General features: G+C 43.0%; 5 gene segments (V, D, J or C); all 5 read right to left on the bottom strand.

Annotated features, from left to right (window-relative positions):
* Positions 1-8,870: 8,870 nt before the first annotated feature.
* LOC115576133 (Ig heavy chain V region 5A-like) lies at positions 8,871-9,305 on the bottom strand. The segment is given in 2 exon segments: positions 8,871-9,175; positions 9,266-9,305. Coding segments are annotated over 2 exon segments (345 nt in total).
* A 2,865-nt stretch (positions 9,306-12,170) lies between these two features.
* LOC115576138 (immunoglobulin heavy variable 4-38-2-like) lies at positions 12,171-12,605 on the bottom strand. The segment is given in 2 exon segments: positions 12,171-12,472; positions 12,563-12,605. Coding segments are annotated over 2 exon segments (345 nt in total).
* A 1,408-nt stretch (positions 12,606-14,013) lies between these two features.
* Positions 14,014-14,447, bottom strand: LOC115576130 (Ig heavy chain V region 914-like; the record flags this gene model as incomplete). The annotated part of the segment is given in 2 exon segments: positions 14,014-14,312; positions 14,399-14,447. Coding segments are annotated over 2 exon segments (348 nt in total), but the record flags the coding sequence as incomplete, so codon positions are not given.
* An 821-nt stretch (positions 14,448-15,268) lies between these two features.
* On the bottom strand, positions 15,269-15,711 carry LOC115575207 (immunoglobulin heavy variable 1-24-like). The segment is given in 2 exon segments: positions 15,269-15,573; positions 15,669-15,711. Coding segments are annotated over 2 exon segments (348 nt in total).
* Positions 15,712-16,733: 1,022 nt separating this feature from the next.
* On the bottom strand, positions 16,734-17,157 carry LOC115576142 (immunoglobulin heavy variable 3-30-3-like; the record flags this gene model as incomplete). The annotated part of the segment is given in 2 exon segments: positions 16,734-17,023; positions 17,109-17,157. Coding segments are annotated over 2 exon segments (339 nt in total), but the record flags the coding sequence as incomplete, so codon positions are not given.
* Between the last annotated feature and the right edge of the window lie 110 nt (positions 17,158-17,267).

The raw sequence follows: 17,267 nt of genomic DNA, 5'->3' as shown, positions 1-17,267 counted from the left end.
CTCCTCAGACTTTACAGGAGCTCAGGGATGCCCTTACACAGATCTGGGAGGACATCCCACAAGACACCATCCGTTGTCTCATTAGGAGCATGCCACGACATTTTCAAGCATGCATACAAGCAAGTGGGGGCCACACAAGATATTGAGAAGCATTTTGAGTTGCAGAAATTAAATGTTGGCAAAATGGACTAGCCTGCCACATCATTATTTCACGTAGATTTTCGGGGTGTAAGCTCTCTGTAGGCTGAAAACTTTTATTTCCATTAAAAGATGTGGCATCCTTTCGTTCCTAAGACATTGCCCTGTCCATATCTGTATAGATATCCAACATAATTTGTTTTCACATTGAGATCTGATGTGTTTTCAAAGTGTTCCTTTAATTTTTTTGAGCAGTGTATAAACCTATAGCCACCCACAATCCCCGTGACACCCTTCATGAGCTCCAGCCCAGGATCTCCCCCTCCCCAACCTCGACAGGACCACCTGCTTTTCCACCGTGGCCCACCTCTGTGCCCTCTTCCCCCCACCAAAATGAAAACTCTCTCTATCCTGGAGAGAGATGTCAACGGACTCTTTAAGAAACAGAACCCCAGCAAAGAAACCAGTCCTGATTGTGTCTCTCCATCTTTTTCTGACCTCTTTGGTAATGAAGTCCTTCACTGGTAATGAAAACCATCACTGACCCACTACTGGAGTCCTACAGTTCACCTACAAAGCAAACAGGTCTGTTGATGATGTTGTGAACACAGCACTCCACTACATCCTCCAGCATCGCGACTCTAATGTCAGTTAAAGTTTTTCTCGATTGTTTACACACATTTTCTGAAAGCATGCCTCATGCTCTCAGAACTCTACACACAAATCAAAAATCACACACACAATGGGCAAAACCCCTCAATTCTCCTGCAAAATTAAACTTTACATTCAAAACAATGTTATTTCTTCTCAAAATGGTATTTTGTTTTCAAATGACACACACAAACCATCAAATGAATAGACATTTATAAGAACCAGTTGAACACTGATGTGCTCAGTGTAAAACACTATGATGAATGGAAAACACTTCTTCATTCATCATAATGACTTTGACATCATAAAGGCCTTTTTTGTTCAGTTACACTTACTACAGTCAGTACATACATAAGTGTGTTGTAAAATATTTGAGAATATTGTTTTTATACTCAGAACACACAAATACACGGTAACAGATATATTTTATTTTTCCCACAAAAACAATGTACACAGTGTACATCTCAACCAACACAAAGTGCATATACAACAATATACGGTCTACCTACAAAACAACAGAAGAATTTACTGGACACAGTTACAGTAAAAAAAAACTATTAAAAAAAAACAAACTGTGCAGCATGATCTCCTCTGTTTCGGTCCAGCCACAGCACCTCATCCACATCACAAGCAATGTTTTCCCTGGCCAAGCAGCAAGAGAAACATCACCTAGCATGGTGAATCCAGCCATGAAAAGCACCAACTGCTATATATCCACATGCATCTTCCATAGCTTGGAGAAGGGGTATACGCATTTGTGGATTTCGGTCATACACTTTAAAAAAAATTCTCAATAGGATTGAGGAATGGAGAATATGGAGGGAGATAAAGCGTGGTTGGGCAGTGAACCAGTTACTAACCAGAGCAGTCCAGTGGAAACTTACGTTGTCCCAAATGACAATGTACCTGAGCTGATCTGGTGGAATGAGTGTGTTGTTTAGGGTGTCTAGGTGTTTGCCCATTTGATGAGTCAGTGTGCATAGTAAGGCAATTCACTTTAGAATTTTGAATGACAGTGTGTTCTTTGTGACAACAAGATATTTTCCTCATGAAAATTGTGCCAAATGCAGAGAATTGTGTGTAGTGTTTTGAAAAAAGTGTGTTTTAGAACTGCAATTTGAATGTAAAGCAGGAATTGTGCTTCTAGTTTAGCAGAATTGGTTCAGGGGGTTGGTGCATGAGTTACATGTTGTGGTCATTGTGTCTGAAGTACCAGTTTTTGTGTGTAAACAATTGAGAAAAACTGTAATATTAATGAGAACACAGAGTCTCCTTTAGGTAACAGATGAGATACAAACTTGTCACTGACTGTCCTCTAGTGATTTTATGAGAGAAACTGTAACATTATTTTTCATCTTCAAATGACACATTTAGATTCCACAAAATTCAGAAACATTATTGTATTGAATTTGTAGATATCTTTAATTTTGTAATAGTTTTATTTCAGTGACCAGTGAGGAAGTGTATTGTATATATTTGTTTGTAGTTGCTCTGAATTGACAAGTGCCGAGATCATGATTAAGCAATCCTCGATCTCTCTCCACTGCATTTTTGCTGAATCCGCTTTGACGCTGTATTCAAGCCAGTCACGGTTGTGGTACCAAGTAGAGACAAATGGACGCTTCCTCCAACTGGAAATGCTGGCTGGGTAATGTTGTAAAACAACTTGATTAGGCTGTTCAGTCCCAAGATCATCAATGGTTTGTCTTCGGCAGCTAGCGCTCCCGCTAGCCGCAGCTGCATCGTTGCCATGGTTGCTGCTGTCACGGCTAACATTGGCTGCAGGCTCCTGCTCTTCAAAAGTGGAGGCTCTGGCTACACATGCTCCCTCTTCCGTCAGCGGCAGAGCCAAAGGAGGCCTTGCAGAAGCAGCAGCACCACCATGTAACCACTTTCTGATGTCCATTTATATTTTCAGCAAATGTTCGTTGGCTAAGTTAGCTCACTGTGAGCTCCGTGCGCGCTTATTTTGACGTCGTCAAGCCTTCAGGTCATAGGTCAACAGGTCAACACCTGACCAATGAGTACACTACTAACCCAAACGTGGCTGTATGCAAATGATCAACACTGTTTTTCCGATTATTTAGTTTTTATCATTTTTTAAATCTAATTTCACTGTATAGTAACTTAAATAAATCGATTAATACACAGATTAATAAAATATAAAGTTTGGAACCAAAAGGCTAAAATAGGTGAGGTGTCAGATGTGCAGTGGGACACAAAACGGCTCTTGATAATGTGAAGTTTAAAGAGCTCAGACTTTTAGTGTTACTGCTACAGCTAGGTTAGTTACAGTAGAATGTGACAGAAGCTACATGACAAAATGAACTGGCCTTTTGATTGCATTTATGTCAGGATGCAAAGGCATGGACAATATCAGTGAAATAGAAAAACGTTTTGTAATAGACAAAATGCTCTCGTAACCATTTGTAAGTTGTATTCAATTAAATGGTAAAATAATGTTTAAGATTCAGAAATGTAGTCTTGTGTAAGGTATCATTTTGTTCTTATTCCCGTAGGTAAGATATAGATATAAAATATCATTATGAAGGATATAAAGCAAACATTATTGTTGAATTGTGTGCAATATTGCAACTCATTCTATTATGCTTTTTTATTACACGGCTCTTCTTAATGTTGTAGAATGCTTCATTCACTTGAATGGGCCTCCCCAACGTTCTGCGGTCAATTATTTTTCGTATAATTGACCGCTGCTAAGCATATTTGACCGTTGTCAAGGAAAGTGGCCTTTTTGCCTCTGATTCACTTATTTCGTAGCACTCCGTGCTCTAAAATCTTTACTCCGCAAGTAGTCCGGTCACTTCTCACCCCAGCGTCTTCGGTCGCTAAGCGACGTCAGCGGATCTGTAGTCTACTTCATATCAGAAAAACGTACTCCTAGGCCACTAGTATTGATGAGTTTCACACTAACTTTAATATTCTTGGAAAATACGGTGATTTCAACTCTTGAAAAAAGGCTGAGTTGTCGCCACCGGTCAAGAAAAGAAAAAGAAAGGAAAGCAGCGAAGAGGGAGAAGCGAAAGGTCGTCGGTTTGGCAAACTATATTTCTCTGCTGAAAAACACTATGAACGCTAACAAATAAATTGTAAAAAGACACACTGTGTCAAGTTTTTTTTCGTGTTGGCAAGTTTCCGTGTAATAAGCAGGATAATGCATAGAACGGCGGTCAATATCGGGAAAATTAGTCCCTTCAGGACGAATCAGACCCCGACGCAAAGGTTCGTCCTGTCGACCTATTTTCCCGATAGTGACCGCCGTTCTATGCATTATCTCTTACATATTAGATTAGATTTATCAAATAGCTAATAAATTAGTAATAAAGGGGGAGAGCTCCTTCATAAAGGAATCATGCTTTGGGCACTAAATGTTTAGATGGATCTATTCTCCATTGCTATTCACTTTGGACTTTCTCATTGTAGAATAATGTTTTGTTCCATTTGTTTCACGATTACCACAAGGACACAATAAATTCTTAATAAACTAAACTAAAGAACTCATTTTCTTTTATAAAAACTTGAAATCTTGATCTGGACTGAAGTTAGCTGATTATATGACTGGAATCCGTTCAGTGTTTGATGCAGAATCTGCTAAACTGTTTTATGTTATTTCAATAAAACATCATCTCAAAAACAAACAAAAAGATAAGTGTTGTTCAAGTTTGTGAATGAATGGACAAACATCAATGATAGTAATGGGCGATACTGTAATATCTGAAATAAAACTATACAACTGAAGACATAAAACTTGATTCAGTGAGAGTGTCAGGTTTCATAAAATGGCAGGCAAGAACCCAGTAGCACGACACAGAAAACGGTTCAGAAGCGGAGGTCAAACCAGGTGGTCAATCAGCGTAGCAAACAAATCCAGTAGGAGCAGGCAACAGGGAAAGTCCGAAGTCCAAGAAGGCAGGTCAACACTCGAACAGGCAAGACCGGGATCAGAATCAGAATCAGAATGACAGAGTGCTGGAGAGCTAGGTGAACATACTAGACAATCTGGCAAAGAACTGAGGGAAAAGGACCGGTACATACACTGAGGGGCTGATTAGCTGATGAGGAGCAGGTGAGTATGGGGGTGGGGCAGGCCAGGTGAATATAATCAGCAGGTAATGCAGAGCAGGAGGGAGTGGCAGAGTCTGACATGACATGAGAGTTAGTGTGGAAAAACAGGGAACAGACAAATGAAAAACTAAAGCCTGGCTGAAGTTGGGACAGAAACATACTGAAGCATTTACTCTCTTTTTTCATCATGAAAAGAACCTTTATGCATCAAAGACTTATGAGCACATACAATTTGATGGCTTAAACTATCACTTCATTTGTGAGCTAATTTTGACTGTAAAATTACAGTTTATACAAGTAATAACATATTTTTATAAGAGCTGTAAAATGGGGCAGATGTTTTAATGATAATAAAAAGGAATGCTATTTAAATAGGAATTTTACTCTTCTAATATGCAGTATAGTATATACATATATAGTATATATATAGTATATTTTGTAAGTTGTAAAATAATTAATTTCAGAAGTTTTCGGGGAGATCTTGAACGATCAAACAAGATTCTTTTCATGACTTTCCGTGTGACAAATTTGCATCCATCCATCCATCCATTTTCTTCCGCTTATCCGGGGCCGGGTCGCGGGGGCAGCTGCCTGAGCAGGGACACCCAGACTTCCCTCTCCCCGGATACTGCCTCCAGCTCTTTCGGGAGGACCCCAAGGCGTTCCCAGGCCAGCTGAGTGACATAGTCACACCAGCGTGTCCTGGGTCTTCCTCGGGGTCTCCTCCCGGAGGGACATGCTAGGAACACCTCCCGAGGGAGGCGTCCCGGGGGCATCCGAAACAGATGCCCGAGCCACCTCAGCTGGCTCCTCTCGATGTGGAGGAGCAGCGGCTCTACTCTGAGCTCCTCCCGGGTGACAGAGCTCTTCACCCTATCTCTAAGGGAGCGCCCTGCCACCCTGCGGAGGAAACTCATTTCGGCCGCTTGTATCCGGGATCTTATTCTTTCGGTCATGACCCAGAGTTCATGGCCATAGGTGAGGGTCGGAACGTAGATTGACTGGTAAATCGAGAGCTTCGCCTTTCGGCTCAGCTCTCTCTTCACCACGACAGACCGATACAAAGACCGCATTACTGCGGCCGCTGCACCGATCCGTCTGTCAATCTCACGCTCCGTCCTTCCCTCACTCGTGAACAAGACCCCAAGATACTTAAACTCCTCCACTTGAGGCAGGAACTCTCCTCCCACCTGGAGGGAGCAGGCCACCTTTTTCCGGTCGAGAACCATGGCCTCGGATTTGGAGGTGCTGATTCTCATCCCAGCCGCTTCACACTCGGCTGCAAACCGCCCCAGGGCATGCTGGAGGTCCCGGCTCGAAGGAGCCAACAAGACCACGTCATCCGCGAAAAGCAGAGACGAGATCCATTGGCTCCCGAACCAGATCCCCTCCGGCCCGTTGCTGCGCCTAGAAATTCTGTCCATAAAAGTAATGAACAGAACTGGTGACAAAGGGCAGCCCTGCCGGAGTCCAACATGCACTGGGAACAGGTCTGACTTACTGCCGGCAATGCGAACCAGGCTCCTGCTCTGGCAGTACAGGGACCGCACAGCCCTTAACAGAGGGCCCCCGACCCCGTACTCCCGGAGCACCCCCCACAGTATGCCACGAGGGACACGGTCGAATGCCTTCTCCAAGTCCACAAAACACATGTGGACTGGTTGGGCAAACTCCCATGAACCCTCGAGCACCCTGCGGAGGGTATAGAGCCGAATTCTCCTCTCCAGTACCCTGGAATAGACTTTCCCGGGGAGGCTGAGGAGTGTGATCCCCCGATAGTTGGAGCACACCCTCCGGTCCCCCTTTTTAAATAGGGGGACCACCACCCCGGTCTGCCAGTCCAGAGGCACTGTCCCCGACTGCCACGCGATGCTGTAGAGACGTGTCAGCCAAGACAGCCCCACAACATCCAGAGACTTGAGGTACTCAGGGCGGATCTCATCCACCCCCGGTGCTTTGCCACTGAGGAGCTTACGGACTACCTCAGTGACTTCGGCTTGGGTGATGGATGGGTCAACCTCTGAGTCCCCAGCCTCTGCTTCCTCTATGGAAGGCGTGTCAGTGGGATTGAGGAGATCCTCGAAGTATTCCTTCCACCGCCCGACGATGTCCCCAGTCGAGGTCAACAGCTCCCCACCTCCACTGTAAACAGTGTTGGTGGAGGACTGTTTCCCCCTCCTGAGGCGCCGGATGGTTTGCCAGAATTTCTTCGAGGCCGACCGGTAGTCCTTCTCCATGGACTCCCCGAACTCTTCCCAGACCCGAGTTTTTGCTTCCGAGACTGCCCGTGCTGCCGCACGCTTGGCCTGCCGGTACCCGTCAGCTGCCTCAGGAGTCCCCCGGGCCAGCCAGGCCCGGTAGGACTCCTTCTTCAGCTTGACGGCAACCCTTACTTCCGGGGTCCACCACCGGGTTCGGGGATTGCCGCCGCGACAGGCACCGGAGACCTTACGGCCACAGCTCCGGACAGCCGCGTCAACAATGGAGGTGGAGAACATGGTCCATTCGGACTCTATGTCCCCAGCCTCCCTCGGGATCTGGTCAAAGCTCTCCCGGAGGTGGGAGTTAAAGATCTCCCTGGCAGAGGGTTCTGCCAAACGTTCCCAGCAGACCCTCACGATACGTTTGGGCCTGCCAGGTCTGTCCAGCTTCCTCCCCCGCCAGCGGATCCAACTCACCACCAGGTGGTGATCAGTTGACAGCTCAGCCCCTCTCTTCACCCGAGTGTCCAAGACATACGGCCGGAGGTCAGATGACACGACCACAAAGTCGATCATTGATCTCCGGCCTAGGGTGTCCTGGTGCCATGTGCACATATGGACACCCTTATGCTTGAACATGGTGTTCGTTATGGACAAACTGTGACTAGCACAGAAGTCCAGTAACAAAACACCACTCAGGTTCAGATCGGGGAGGCCGTTCCTCCCAATCACACCCCTCCAGGTAACACTGTCATCGCCCACGTGGGCGTTGAAGTCCCCCAGGAGAACGACGGAGTCCCCGGTTGGAGCACTCTCCAGTACCCCTCCCAGGGACTCCAAGAAGGCCGGGTACTCTGCACCGCTGTTCGGCCCATAAGCCGAGACAACGGTGAGAGCCCTATCCCCGACCCGAAGGCGCAGGGAAACGACCCTCTCGTTCACCGGGGAGAACTCCAACACATGGCGGCTGAGCTGGGGGGCTATAAGCAAGCCTACACCAGCTCGCCGCCTCTCGCCGCGGGCAACTCCAGAGTGGAAGAGAGTCCAGCCTCTCTCAAGGAGTTGGGTTCCAGAGCCCAGGCTGTGCGTGGAGGTGAGACCGACTATTTCTAGTCGGTACCGCTCAACCTCCCGCACCAGCTCAGGCTCTTTCCCTCAGTGAGGTGACATTCCATGTCCCCATGGCTAGAGTCACCATCCGGGGATCGGGCCGCCGGGGCCCCCGCCCACGACCGCCACCCATATCCCTCTGCACCGGCCCCTTCTGAACCCTCCCGCGAGTGGTGAGCCCACGGGAGGGCGGGCCCACGTTGCTCGTTCGGGCTGCGCCCGGCCGGGTCCCGTGGGCAGAGACCCGGCCACCAGGCGCTCGCCTGCGAGCCCCAACCCCGGGCCTGGCTCCAGGGTGGGGCCCCGGTGACGCCGATCCGGGCGACGTGCACGTCCTTGGTAGTATAATTTTCATCAGGGGCGAGTGAACCGATCTTAGTCTGACCCGTCACCTAGGACCTGTTTGCCTTGGGAGACCCTACCAGGGGCATTAAGCCCCGGACAACATAGCTCCTCGGATCATTCAGGTGCTCAAACCCCTCCACCACGATAAGGTGCCGGTTCAATTTGCAATTGAATTAAATATTTAACGTTTCAGTTTAGATAAAATAAGAATTAAACATTAATTTACAGCTCTGAACTTTCATGACAGTTACTCACAAAAACTGTGACACTGAGACAACTGAATGTTTCCAGTGGTGGTAAATAGAGGAAGTAGTTTTTGTATGACTCTCCTGTTATTGTCTCTCACTGTGGCTGTCTGGCACAGTAATACACAGCAGTGTCTTCAGACTGCACATTCTGTCCATTCAGAGTCACTGTGTTGCTGGAAGATTCTGTGCTGATACTGAACTTATTCTTTAGGGAATCTTTGTAGCGTGTTGTTGATCCAGTAGCTGCCATCCCAATCCACTCCAGTCCTTTCCCTGCAGGCTGTCTGATCCAAGCTGTCCAGTAGCCAAGAGAATAAGAGACCTGACAGGTGATGGTCAGACGTTGACCTGGCTGCACAGTCACAGAGGCTGGCTGTGTCAACTGTTCACACTTCACACCTGTTAAAAAAACAAAATGTTTTGTAACAAATCATCAAGTTAAAGTGCAAAAGAAGAACTGTTGACTTTGACAAATCCAGAGAGACTCACATCCAGCTGCCAACAGCAGCAGCAGAGCTACAGAAAACATAGTTGATGTTGAAAGTGACATGCTGTGAACTCCACTGACAGCCTGATGGGAAGTTTTTATAGCTGAGTAACAAGGAAGCTCACTGAGTTTGCATAGAATCAAACATATGAAGCATCAATGTTGGTCTGACTGGAGCCAATAGAAGAGTCTGTTGACTGTTATTATATCTGCAGAGTGAAAACATGCCTGGAAGTCACCTCTGCTTTACACATGATATTTTCATTTCATTACACACTCAACTGGAACATGTTGTCCCTGTTTTTACAGAAACGAAACAACTGTAAATGATTATCACAACTATACTGTGAATGTTACATGAACCATCGATAATGGAAAACATATTCTTTAGAATCATCATTACAATATTAATGATGATGTGTCATGGAAACAAAGGTAGAAACCACCAAGAATGTTGCTTTCTATAAGCCATGTTTACAGTGTGTTCAGCATGTTTTCAAATCATTAAAACACTTTAAATATGATGTGAGCTGTTTTCCTGAGAGAATGTATTTACTGTCAGCACCTCCTACATCACATTTAAGAATAACTTCAAAAATAAGAACAGCTTGTTGTTACTGCAGCAGTTGATCACTTAGTGTTCTTCCTGTATTTGCTGCAAAGTGACAGCAGACAGCATCATGTAAACAGTATGAAAACTTCTGTCTGATGCTGCTGGTTGGCATGAAAGGTTTTTAATCATTTCAGTGTCAGCAGATGTTTGAAGACATACAGAGAAACTTGGAGCCTCGAGATAAAAAAAACAGCTGCTCAGAAACTGAAACCTGTGAGACAAAATGCAAAAACTACATCTGAGTGTTGAGAGTCAGTCAGTTAATATTAATGAGAACACAGAGTCTCCTTAAAGTAACAGAGGAGAAACAAACTTGTCACTGACTGCCCTCTAGTGATTTTATGAAAGAAATTTAACATTATTTTTCACCTCCATATTGTGAGTCATTTAGATCCCACAAAATTCAGAAACATTATTGTCTCTAAATCTGTAGAAATGTTTAATTAGGGCCCGTGCAGGTCTTGACTCGCGAGGTCCCCAAATTCACTATATGTGGCAAACGTTCTTGTTCGATCTCCTCCCGGGCGATTTCACCGATTTGCACGAAACTTTGCACACAGCATCTGTTGACTCTCCTGACAAAAGCCTTTTAAAAGAATTTTGATATTCTAAACAATACTCAAGTTATTAAGTAACAACTTCCTGAACATTTTGTTTAAAACACAAAGTGTTGCACATCACATTGGTCTCTCCAAATGACAGAAACACAGGTGACTACTTCCCCATGAGCCAATAAGGCTCTGTGAAAAAATTATAAACTTGCTTTATCGAACTCCTCCTAGGCCATCTGATCTGCGAGGGCCTGTTCATCGCTGCTTGCAGCTTTAATTTTGTAGTAGTTTTATTTCAGTGACAACATTGTTTCGCTTTCTTCAGGCCTTTTGTCAAGAAATAATTATGTTCTTCTGTTTCATTTCTGGTTCCCTGAAATGTATTTTTCAGGAACAGATATCAAATTATTATACAATTATGTATGATATAAAATACATCATGCTTGGCTCCTTCAGCCCAGTAAAGATGAGTTCTGTAGGTTTTTGTACAGCTGCTCAACAACTCCAGTCACTGTGTCTCTCGAGCACAATAATAAACAGCAGAATCTTCAGTCTTCAGACTGTTCATCTGCAGATACACCTGCTGTCTGCTGCCATCTCTGGAGATGGTAAACCGGCCTTTGACTGACTCAGAGTAGTAAATGCTGCCACCACTACTGATAGCAAAAAACCCACTCCAGTCCTTTTCCAGGAGCCTGTCTGACCCAGTGCATTGTGTAGCCACTAAATGATAATCCCGAGGCTCTACAGGTCAATCTGTGAGATTCTCCAGGCCTTTTAACCACTGGTTCAGATCCTGTCAGAGTCTGACCATCAACACCTGTTGGGACAAAAAAATATATGTGTGTCATTGCTTTGGCAGCACAAATAAAAGTTATCTAACATTAAGATCAGTGTAGATGTTCACCTGCCCAGCAGACAGTTAACAGCAGCAGTCCTGTCCTATAGTCCATCATGTTAAACTGTGTGTCCACTGTTCTCTGTCATCCTCTCTGCAGTCAGATAAGTAGAGGAGGAAGACATCTGAGTTTTGCATTGACTCCTCCTCACAGTGTGGAACTGGATTTGACTTGGATCTCACTGTTTGGTGAAACTGGTGAATGATTGTTTACTGTACATGATTCATTCTTTCACCAGAAACTGTTGCATGTTTATTAGTTTTTGTGCAACTGTTTGACAAACACCCCTATATTGCCCCTCAATATAAATCACTCTGCACAATTTCAAGAAATTGACCGGCTGATCAATTTTATAATACCACTAAATTGAGTATTTTCAACATTTTTTAATAGAAAAAACATACAATTAATGACAAATGTGGTTGTTTGTTTGTAATGTTGATTTTCTAACAAAGTGTTTATGAGGCATACTTTTTTAAGGACATAGATAAAGGTACTAGACAAGTATAAGAAATAATTATTGAAGTTTCATGTTTGTTTAGATTGAGATTGTTTTTCAAAATGCTTTGAGCTGAAATAATGTGTCAGTATTTAACTTACATACTGAGAGTCAAAGACACAAAATAAAGTTTTAGGAAAATGTGTCCATTCAATGTTATCATTTTCTAATATTTTCATTTACCAGCTTGTGTTTCTTTTACTTTGTTTAATGTGTCTCTTCCTCTTTGCTGTAACAGTGAACTGGTGTTGAAACCATTAGTGGTCTGAGGGCTCCTCTGGTGGCTTCATGTTACAAGTGTTCAGGCACTGAGGGGTTTTTGTTCAGGTCTACTGATGGTTTGTGTTATTGTGGATCTCTGGCACAGTAATACACAGCAGTGTCTTCAGACTGCACATTCTGTCCATTTAGAGTCACTGTGTTGCTGGAAGAGTCTAAATCGATACTGAACTTGTTCTTTAGTGAATCTTTGTAGTATGAACTTCCAGTTCCTTTCACTCCTATCCACTCCAGTCCTTTCCCTGCAGGCTGTCTGATCCAAGCTGTCCAGTAGCTAAGAGAATAAGAGACCTGACAGGTGATGGTCAGACGTTGACCTGGCTGCACAGTCACAGAGGCTGGCTGTGTCAACTGTTCACACTTCACACCTGTTAAAAAAACAAAATGTTTTGATCAAAATCATCAAGTTAAACTGCAAAAGAAGAAGTGTTGACTTTGACAAATCCAGAGAGACTCACATCCAGCTGCCAACAGCAGCAGCAGCAGAGCTACAGAAAACATGGTTGATGTTGAAACTGACGTGCTGTGAACTCCACTGACAGCCTGATGGGAAGTTTTTATAGCTGAGTAACAAGGAAGCTCACTGAGTTTGCATAGAATCAAACATATGAAGCATCAATGTTGGTCTTACTGGAGCCAATAGAAGAGTCTGTTGACTGTTATTATATCTGCAGAGTGAAAACATGCCTGGAAATCACCTCTGCTTTACACATGATATTTTCATTTCATTACACACTCAACTAACATTTTGAAAATGTCCTTGTTTTTACAGAAATGAAACAACTGTAAATGATTATCACAACTATTCTTACTGTGAATATTACATGAACCATAGATAATGGAAGACATATTGTTTAAAATCAGCATTACAATATTAATGATGATGTGTCATGGAAACAAAAGGAGAAACCATCAAGAATGTTGCTTTCTATAAGCCATGTTTACAGTGTGTTCAGCATTTTTTAAATCATTAAAACACTTTAAATATGATGTGAGCTGGCGCGCAGGTAGTCCAGTGGTTAGAGCGATGCCACAAACGCAGTGGACCCTGGTTCAAATCTGGCCAGAGAACCTGTACTGCATGTCACACCCCCCATCTCTCTCCCCTTTCTGATCTATCTACTGTCAAAGGTGGCTATGCCTAAAATAAATATGATGTGAGTTGTTTTCCTGAGAGAATGTATTTACTGTCAGCACCTCCTACATCACATTTAAGATCAACTTCAAATGTAAGAACAGCTTGTTGTTATTGCAGCATTTGATCACTTAGTGTTCTTCCTGTATTTGCAGCAAAGTCTCAGCAGACAGCATCATGTAAACAGTATGAAAACTTCTGTCTGATGCTGCTGGTTGGCATGAAAGTTTTTGAATCATTTTAGTGTCAGCAGATGTTTGAAGACATACAGAGAAACTTGGAGCCTCGAGAGGAAAACAGCTGCTCAGGAACTGAAACCTGTGAGACAAAATGCAAAAACTACATCTGAGCGTTGAGAGTCAGTCAGTTAATATTAATGAGAACACAGAGTCTCCTTTAAGTAACAGAGGAGAGACAAACTTGTCACTGACTGCCCTCTAGTGATTTATGAAGGACTCTATGACATTATTGTTCTCCTTTATATTACTACGTATTTAGATTCCACAAAATTTAGAGACATTATTGCCTATAAAATGTAGAAATGTTCATTTCAGTGACCACATTATTGTGCTGTTTTTGGGCCTTTTATCAACAAGAAACCTTTATTGTTTTGTTTCATTTAATGCTTACTATCAATATTTCTTAGGAACAGATTTAAAAATATAATATAATCATGAATTATGTAAAATACTTCATGCTTTTCCAGCCCAGTAAATATGAGTTCTGTAGGTTTTTGTACAGCTGCTCAACCAACTCCAGTCACTGTGGCTGTCGAGCACAATAATAAACAGCAGAATCTTCAGTCTTCAGACTGTTCATCTGCAGATACACCTGCTGTCTGCTGTTGTCTCTGGAGATGGTAAACCGGCCTTTGACTGATTCAGAATAGTAAGTGGTGCCACTACCAGGATAGATCTCAGCAAGCCATTCCAGTCCTTTTCCAGGACCCTGTCTTATCCAGTTCATAGCATAGCTGCTGAATGTGAATCCAGAGGCTGTACAGGTCAATCTGTGAGATTCTCCAGGCCTTTTAACCACTGGTTCAGATTCTGTCAGAGTCTGACCATCAACACCTGTTGAGACATACATGAGACACATGTCATGCTTAAAAATGGTCGCAAAATTAAAATGACAAATTAAGCCCTGTAAAGATGTTCACCTGCCCAGCAGACAGTTAACAGCAGCAGTCCTGTCCTATAGTCCATCATGTTAAACTGTGTGTCCACTGATCTCTGTCATCCTCTCTGCAGTCAGATAAGTAGAGGAGGAAGACATCTGAATTTTGCATTGACTCCTCCTCAGAGGGAGGAAACAGCTGGACTGGAGATATTTATCAAAACTTGTGAATTAATGTCAGAGAGTCTAACACATGTTACTTTCTGTAAAATGTCAGTATGAACAACACAATCACATTTATTCTATTTAAATCTTATTCTTAGTTCAGACATCTGACACATTAACATACAGGTTTTATTCAAGCTAATTAGATAATAATTAATCTTGTTATCAGTGCTTTGTTTCTTATCAGCCAACAGTTGGCATCACATTAGAAGATTTACAACAATAAAAGTAATCTACAGTTTAATTCTGATCAGCAGTATCACTTTTATGAATATTGCTTCATTGTCACCTTATACCATCACACATTTAACAGGTATTTTAAATAGATTTGTGATTGTGTTTTAGCCAAGACATGCAGACAAAATCTTTTTCAACCTGTTTTTCTCTTTTCAAACTACATTTAAATACTTTATGGTTGAAACACTGACACATGGTGAGTGATGCAACATGATGCACATGCATCATTTGTTCATTTGATGTTCAATTGAGAGTCCAAATCTGAAAATGAAAACATTATTCTTTATTTCATTACTTGGGTAGAGCAGACAGACCAGATGAAATGTGTTTCATAGTTAACTGGCCTCAATCAAACGAACATTATTTGTTTTCAAAGTCCTGACATGCTTCAGTGCTTCTCATACAGAGATCAGTGTAGTTCAGTGTTTGTACAGCTCTGTAGTCTGCTGTGTCACTGTGGCTCTCGTGCACAATAATAAACTGCAGAGTCTTCTTGTTTTAGACTCTTCACCTCTAAGGACACAACATTTCTGGACGTGTCTTTGGTGATGGTAAACTGGCCTTGGACACTTTGGGCAAATATTGTACCAGTTCCATCATCAATGCGTCCGATCCATTCCAGTCCTCTCCCTGGTTTCTGACGAATCCAGTGCAGCCGAGCCAGAGCAAGTCCTTCCACTTTACAGGACAGAGTGCCTGGTTGTCCAGCTCTGCTGACCACTGGCTCTGAGGAGGTGAGGGACTGACCCTGAGCAGCTGAAAGAGACAGAGTTTAGATGACGAGGAGCCAGCAGACATCCAGAGCTCTTGTTCTCCTCCTCTGCTGACACACTGACACTGACTTCACTCACCTGAAATGAGAGCCAAGAAGAAGAAACTCAGTATAGCTGTCATGGTGGAAACTTGCCTGAGTCTGCAACTGTCAAGACTTTTGTAAAGGATATATACTGTGCAGGCAGAGTGGGCGGAGACTGTTCATCAGTGTGTGAATTTGTATTTTATCAGTCAGAAATTTTGGAGAAACAGTTTCTAAACATAAACACTAAATCTGAGAAAAGGAGGAGCGTTGTTGAGAGTTAGAATGTGTGATCTAAAGTTAAGAATAACATTAATACAGTACAAGCTGAACTATCAGCCTCATGTTTTCATTATAAACTGATGGGTCACTTCGGTGAGGAAGAATACTGCAAAGACAGGAAACAAAGAGAAAGGTTCAGTCAGTGTTTGAGTTTCATTAAGTTAAGATCACTGAGATCAGCAGATATGAGAGTCTCCTCATAGTGGCAGAGAGAGAGAAACTTGACACTTACTGACATCTAGTGGGGGTGGAGCCCTCATGTTGTGACCAGCTTTAGATACCAAGTCATACAAACATTATTGTTGATTCATTTATTTAATTCATACCTGGACGATGATTTCCGCATATCGTATAGCTTTCATTGCCTGTTATGTGAGTGATTGATCATTACAGTAAGATATTTAATGATTTGTTTTAATGCTTATTGTTGTTGGTTAAAGGTGCACTTTGTAATTTTGGGGAAGAAATTTTAATTAGAAGTGAAAGATCATTGACAACTGACCCTGCCACCTTTCTAGTTTCAAACGGTGTTCTGGAGACCTTATTTTCCTCTGAGAACAGCTTGTTCACTTATGGAAAAGATAAATGAGTTTCTATTATTACCTCATTGATATTGTAAGTTTTACAATTCTGAGTTTAAATTTCTTCTCCTAAACTAAATAGTGCAACTTTAATGATTTATTCATCAATAGTGTTCATGATTTAATTATAAACAAAGAAAGAATAAATAAAACTGTAAGTATTTTTCAGGCTCTTTCAGTCCAGTAAAGATGAGTTCTGTAGGTTTTTGTACAGCTGCTCAACCAACTGTGTCACTGTGTGGCTGTCGAGCACAATAATAAACAGCAGAATCTTCAGTCTTCAGACTGTTCATCTGCAGATACACCTGCTGTCTGCTGTCGTCTCTGGAGATGGTAAACCGGCCTTTGACTGACTCAGAGTAGAATTTCCTGTCATTATCACGTTCAATCCAGGCAATCCACTCCAGTCCTTTTCCAGGAGCCTGTCTGACCCAGTTCATATGATAGTCAGTGAATGTGAATCCAGAGGCTGTACAGGTCAATCTGTGAGATTCTCCAGGCCTTTTAACCACTGGTTCAGATTCTGTCAGAGTCTGACCATCAACACCTGTCAAGGCAAAAAATATCCACATTTAGTTACGTTCCCAACAACAATGAAACTATTTGAAATACAAATCAGTGTAGATGTTCACCTGCCCAGCAGACAGTTAACAGCAGCAGTCCTGTCCTATAGTCCATCATGTTAAACTGTGTGTCCACTGTTCTCTGTCATCCTCTCTGCAGTCAGATAAGTAGAGGAGGAAGACATCTGAGTTTTGCATTGTCTCCTCCTTACAGGGAGTAACTGGATT

Source organism: Sparus aurata, chromosome 23, assembly GCF_900880675.1.
Source record: "Sparus aurata chromosome 23, fSpaAur1.1, whole genome shotgun sequence".
NCBI lineage: Eukaryota > Metazoa > Chordata > Actinopteri > Spariformes > Sparidae > Sparus > Sparus aurata.
This window is presented reverse-complemented; position numbering and strand designations above follow the sequence as displayed.